The sequence below is a fragment of the Camelina sativa genome, unplaced genomic scaffold (genome assembly GCF_000633955.1).
Source record: "Camelina sativa cultivar DH55 unplaced genomic scaffold, Cs unpScaffold01102, whole genome shotgun sequence".
NCBI lineage: Eukaryota > Viridiplantae > Streptophyta > Magnoliopsida > Brassicales > Brassicaceae > Camelina > Camelina sativa.
This window is the reverse complement of record NW_010922224.1, coordinates 1-5,282: the sequence shown is the minus strand read 5'-3', so window position 1 is coordinate 5,282 and position 5,282 is coordinate 1. Positions and strand designations below refer to the sequence as shown.

Here is a 5,282-nt window from a genome sequence, read left to right as displayed (position 1 = left end):
ACAAAGACTAAGAAATCTATGTGATTTGTCCCTAGTCTCAGTCAAAGACAGAGATTTCTATGTGATTTGTCCCTAGTCTGAGTCAGAAGACTGAGATTTCTATGTGATTTGTCCCTTGTCTTAGTCACAAAGACTGAGATTTCTTTGTGATTTGTCCCTAGTCTCAGTCAGGGAGACTGAGATTTCTTTGTGATTTGTCTCTAGTCTCAGTCATAAAAACTGAGATTTCTTTTGATTTGTCCCTAGTTTCAGTCACAAAAACTCTGTTCTACAGTGTGAGAGAGAGAAGAGCATACCGAATCCAATTGCTAGAATTGCGGCTTGTGGTGGATTAACGACTGCACAGAATTGCTTGATGCCAAACGATCCTCCCAAGTTAGAAACCGTAAATGTTCCTCCCTGAGAAAACGAGATTATTAGCATGTTCATTGAAAGATATGACTGGTGAGTTAAGCTAATAAAATTCTCTCACCTCATAATCTTCTGGCTTTAAGCTGTTCTCACTTGCTTTTTGAGCCAATTACCGAACTTCTTCTCCAATTGTGGACAGACCGTCCCTTCTTGTCTGCATCCTGGAATCAAGAATTTGATATAATTCAGCAATATGAAGTTCGTGCTACAGCGACGGGTTCCACACTATATTGCACACACCTTCACAACAGGGACATATAGCCCGTTTTCTGTCTGCACTGCGACGTTGATGTTCACATTTTTAAACCTGTAGAGAAAGGTTAAGCTGTTTGCTAACCCATTCATATTCAAAAGGTTGTCGATGTACTTACTGGCGGATGTAATCATCAGTCCATGAACTATTGCACTGAGGAACTTTCCTGAGAGCTAATGCAGCAGCCTAAAAAGCATGATGACGGTATGGTTTATTAGAAGATCTGTTGGCTTGCATGTAAAGTATACACATGTAAAGTATACACAAGCAAGATGTACCTTAACAACAAGATCATTGACAGATATCCGTTTCCCACCAGAAGCCTCTTGGAAAGAATTAAGCTGACTCCTCAAACTGCATATACAAAACTCGGTTTGTCTAGCTTACCAATTGACAGCGACTCAAAATATATCATTCAAAACTTTATACTTACCCCATAAGTTTGTCAACACATGTATCTACGGTCAAATAATAGTGAGGGATAGTTTGCTTTGAGAATGCCAAACGTGAGGCTGTGACCTGTCAAAATTATAAAGTTAAAGAGGTTTCAGAATCCTTGAACCTTTTGAAACTGGCGTAACAAGGCTGCAAGGGTTATATAGGTTTTACCTTTCGTATCTGAGAATGAGGGATGTCAACATAGTCCAAAGCTGGGGCCTTAGAATCAGTAGATTTAGATGGCTTCGCAGTAGCTCCTTTACCACCTGAAGCTGCACCATTGGAAGATGTAGTAGGACACAAAGATGAGTGATATACTGTAAACAGAGGCAAGAAAGGTCTGAAAGAGAAAGAAAGGAAACGAAGATTCAAGGAGTGACTGATACCTAAGTATTCATCGATATCTGCCTTCACTATGCGTCCTTCAGGACCTGTGCCCTTAATGTTTGAAAGAGGCACCTGATTTTTTTTTTAAGTAAACGAGAAGAAAGTATAAGCATGAAGATTAGGTAAAAAAAAGAATTCCTAGAACAATGTGATACTGACATTATTATCTTCAGCCAACTTTCTTGCAAGAGGACTAGCAAAAACACGATCTCCTGTGGGAGGTGCGCTAGGCTTGGAAGCCTTCGGTTCAGGAGGCGTTGATGGCTGTTCAACCTTCTCTTCCTTTGGTGGGGTAGGAGTTGGTTCTGCTTTAGTAGGAGCGGCATCAGCAGTAGATGATGGGGTGTAATCTTTTTACTTTCCAATGTCCTCTTCATCTTCAACTGTAATAGCAATCACCTACTTGAAGGCAAAAGAAATTTGACATGATCCAAATAATTCCATTAAACATTTCCACAAATGAACTGTGGATCCTAAAACAAATACCCCGAGTCCCATGAGAAACCATGGTAATACATAACTCTACAGAAACCAGACAATTTTCATACCTCGCCGACTTGAATTTCTTTTGAACCCTCCTCCTTTACAATCTTGGCGAGATAGCCCTCTTCCATGCATTCCATTTCGACGGTTGCTTTGTCCTACAGAAGATAACCTAGTTAGAATTATTTCCAAAACATGAACATAAAAATACGGAGAGGAGAATCAATCAAGATCGACATTACAGTTTCAACTTCACAGAGTACTTCCCCAGGAGCAACTTTATCACCTTCTTTTTTCAGCCACCTGGCAATGTTACCCCGGAAATTAGGAAAACAGCTTATTAGAACGTAAAGATAAACGAAAGTAAGTTTTGATCAAGAGGTAAACAAAGGTCCATACCTCAGTCATTGTTGGCGAGAGAGAAGGCATCCCGATCTCTTGATGAGGAGGCAGATCTGAAACACGTTTTCAGAAATTCTAGGTAAATTGAACCAATGTAAAGCTCATACCATTTAGAATTCTCAATTACACAATTGTTTAAGCAATGCAACTGTCTTAGCAGGGATTTTGCAATAAAGCCCTTAAACCGTTTCCAAGATACAGAATTAGTATATACAAGCTGACTGTGTATGTAAGAGCAAGGTGGAAACTACAATAGTAAAGTGAAGAAAAGCTCATAAAACAAATTTAAAGGTCTGGGAGAAAAAGCTGACTACCTGAACCCGATGAAAATCCTCTAGCTGATTGCGTTGAACTAGTATGCAGAAAATTGTAAGCTTATAGTTAGGAATAAAAAGAATCTATACAAGCAGGCAGCTAAGGCCACATAGTAAGAGAATGAGACTGAACCATGAAAAATCTTTTCCAAACATTGGCCTTCCCATTGCACTGCTTAGATTAGTTGTCGCAGTTGAAAAACTGGACACTGGTACCTACACAATGAAAATAACGACATCAAGGCCACATAAAACTCGTAAGGTTTCTGCTAACTAGTAAACATGATTCAATGAGAAGAGACACTGCAACACAGCTACATAGAAGAGCAACAAACTTACAGTGCTGGTGATACATTTGGAAATCCTCTCCAGTGGAGAAAAGCCAAGAAGGGCATTAACGGTATCTGAAGACCATAACAAAAAAAAAAGAAAAAAAGCTGAAGCAACAAGCAGAGAGTCTCACAGATACTAACCAAAGAACCATACAAAAGAGCAATACGAAAAATTTCTACATCAGGAGGATCAAAAGTTACCTTCTCTGTTCAGAGGAGCTCGATTAGTGTTAGAGAAGCGAACTGTTGAAGCATGTTCCCGGCGCAGTAAAATCGAAACATCCTTCAACTGTTCAAAGAAAAAAAACAAGTGGCGGCGTTACAGATCTCAATCATCTCGCAGAAGCAAGGTTACAATTTTAATAATAAAATGCATGTGATGACTCTTTCATTACTAATTTGCTTGTAACAAGATTCCTAGTCTAAAGATTTATAAACTGAGCTACCAACTACTAACTGGTGTTCATTTTTGTGATCTACTGTTTTAGCATATGGCATTATGAATAACAAAAGGGAATAATGCTTACCAATTTCCTCTCGGTGGCTGCAAAGATATCACTGCTGGGTGCTGTCACCAAGGCAAGCTCCCATCCTGTAGGATCGTAATCAATTGCTTGACCAAAACAAGGCGTTGAAGGATTAGCTGAAAATAGAGAGAACAGAAATGAGTTAGCGAAAGAAAGAAAAAAAAGACAGTTACACCCTCTCCAGACTGGCAGATGGTCTAACAAGAAAGCTCACCATCAGTTGAAATAATGGCTAACGCAAGTGCATTTTGGTCTTCGATCACAGATGCATCAGGAGCAGCACTGTTCAGACCCTATGGTAAAAGTTGAACAAAGAGAAGTTGAGAATAAGAATCGCAGTAAGAAACAGAATTGAAACTAAAATTATAAAGCCATCATGATAGAAATTTCACCAGTAGATCATCAGTATCAATGAAGTTCTGAGTGCTGGCTGAAGGAGGAGGCGGGGGAGAAGGTTCTGTCTCTTCAGATACAACAACCACATCATCTAAAGGTAACATTTCACGTTCTTCATGTGACGGTTCAGTATCTTCGGCAGTCAGTCCATCATCCGGCCTATACGTTAGAAGCTGAATGTAGAAAACTCCATTAGCACATAAGACACAGAAAGAAAGAAAAAAAGGCAAAAAGACCAAAAATATTGAATCACTAATATGAGAAATACGCATACATACCAGTGGTTCGGCTGGGACATCAACAACCCGTGGTGCTTCTTTAATATACTCCTCCATTGTTGTCAGAAAAGATTGTGGAGGCTGAGAAAATAACATAAAATAATGTATTAAGTAATAGAAACAAGCAATGGCTGTCAACTAACTTTATCAGAAGTTATCTCATTCGGTAGTACCTCTCTTAGAACAGGAAACTGAAAATTCCTCGCAAGTTCCAATCCTTTGCAGGCTTCATAGAAATCAGAAAGGCTTCGTGCCTGAAAAAAAAAAACATATATCCCTTGTCATACAAAAAAGTGTGACAAGTGAAAATATATACCAACAAAACAGTCCAACAACACACATGCTGACCCGCACGCTTGTATATATCAAGGGAATTGATGGCTTCATGTTTTGGCATTTCAAAGAACTGTAATACATATATACATACAAAGTAAGCAGGGGAAAAAGGAAGGCAGATAGAGAGACGTAATAACTATGATGGTAGACAAACTAGACCTACCTTGTCAATGAGATTGATGATTCCATCATTGATAGCACAATAGACTTTAAAACTCTTTTTCAACACCTATCATACGATAAAATAAAAAGTTTAGAAATTTTCAAGCGTTATTTTTCCATATGGAACAGAAAGCTTTTGCAGAGCAAGACATTGTTACGTACCAGAGCAAGTGCATATTGTATAACATGATTGTGGGTAGCAGCGCCTTCTGGCTGAAAAAAAAAAAGAAACAAAGGGACAAGACAGTCCACTGATCATCAAGTGCCGCAACATAATATCAACAACAGAAACAAATAAGATCAGAAACAGTACCCTGCAACCGATGAGACGATATAGAAGCTGCTGCAAAGCTGGCAACTGTTCCAAGAGTTCTTCACCATCTAAATCCCTGGTTCTACTGTACCCCTGGCCATCGCGCAATATGCAAAACCGAAACCATCAGAAAAGAAAAAAGAGGTAGGAACACAAATGATAAAAAAGAGAGAGTAAACGAAAGATTGATACCTTATCCTACCCTGAGGTAGATTTAGGAAGACGTTCAGCCTCAGTATCATATTTTAAA

The 5,282-nt window shown here is 39.0% G+C and overlaps 1 protein-coding gene and 1 pseudogene across 1 annotated transcript; both read right to left on the bottom strand.

Annotated features, from left to right (window-relative positions):
• Nucleotides 1-636: 636 nt before the first annotated feature.
• LOC104774028 lies at nt 637-2,714 on the bottom strand (annotated as a pseudogene).
• A 58-nt stretch (nt 2,715-2,772) lies between these two features.
• On the bottom strand, nt 2,773-4,563 carry LOC109125171 (putative clathrin assembly protein At2g01600). Its single transcript, XM_019242809.1, has 9 exons — nt 4,560-4,563; nt 4,395-4,498; nt 4,222-4,302; nt 3,940-4,116; nt 3,762-3,840; nt 3,548-3,663; nt 3,222-3,309; nt 3,028-3,092; nt 2,773-2,904 (listed from the first exon to the last, which is right to left on the bottom strand). The coding sequence occupies exons 1-9, from the start codon at nt 4,561-4,563 to the stop codon at nt 2,773-2,775; spliced, it is 846 nt and encodes a 281-aa protein (XP_019098354.1).
• Nucleotides 4,564-5,282: the final 719 nt, after the last annotated feature.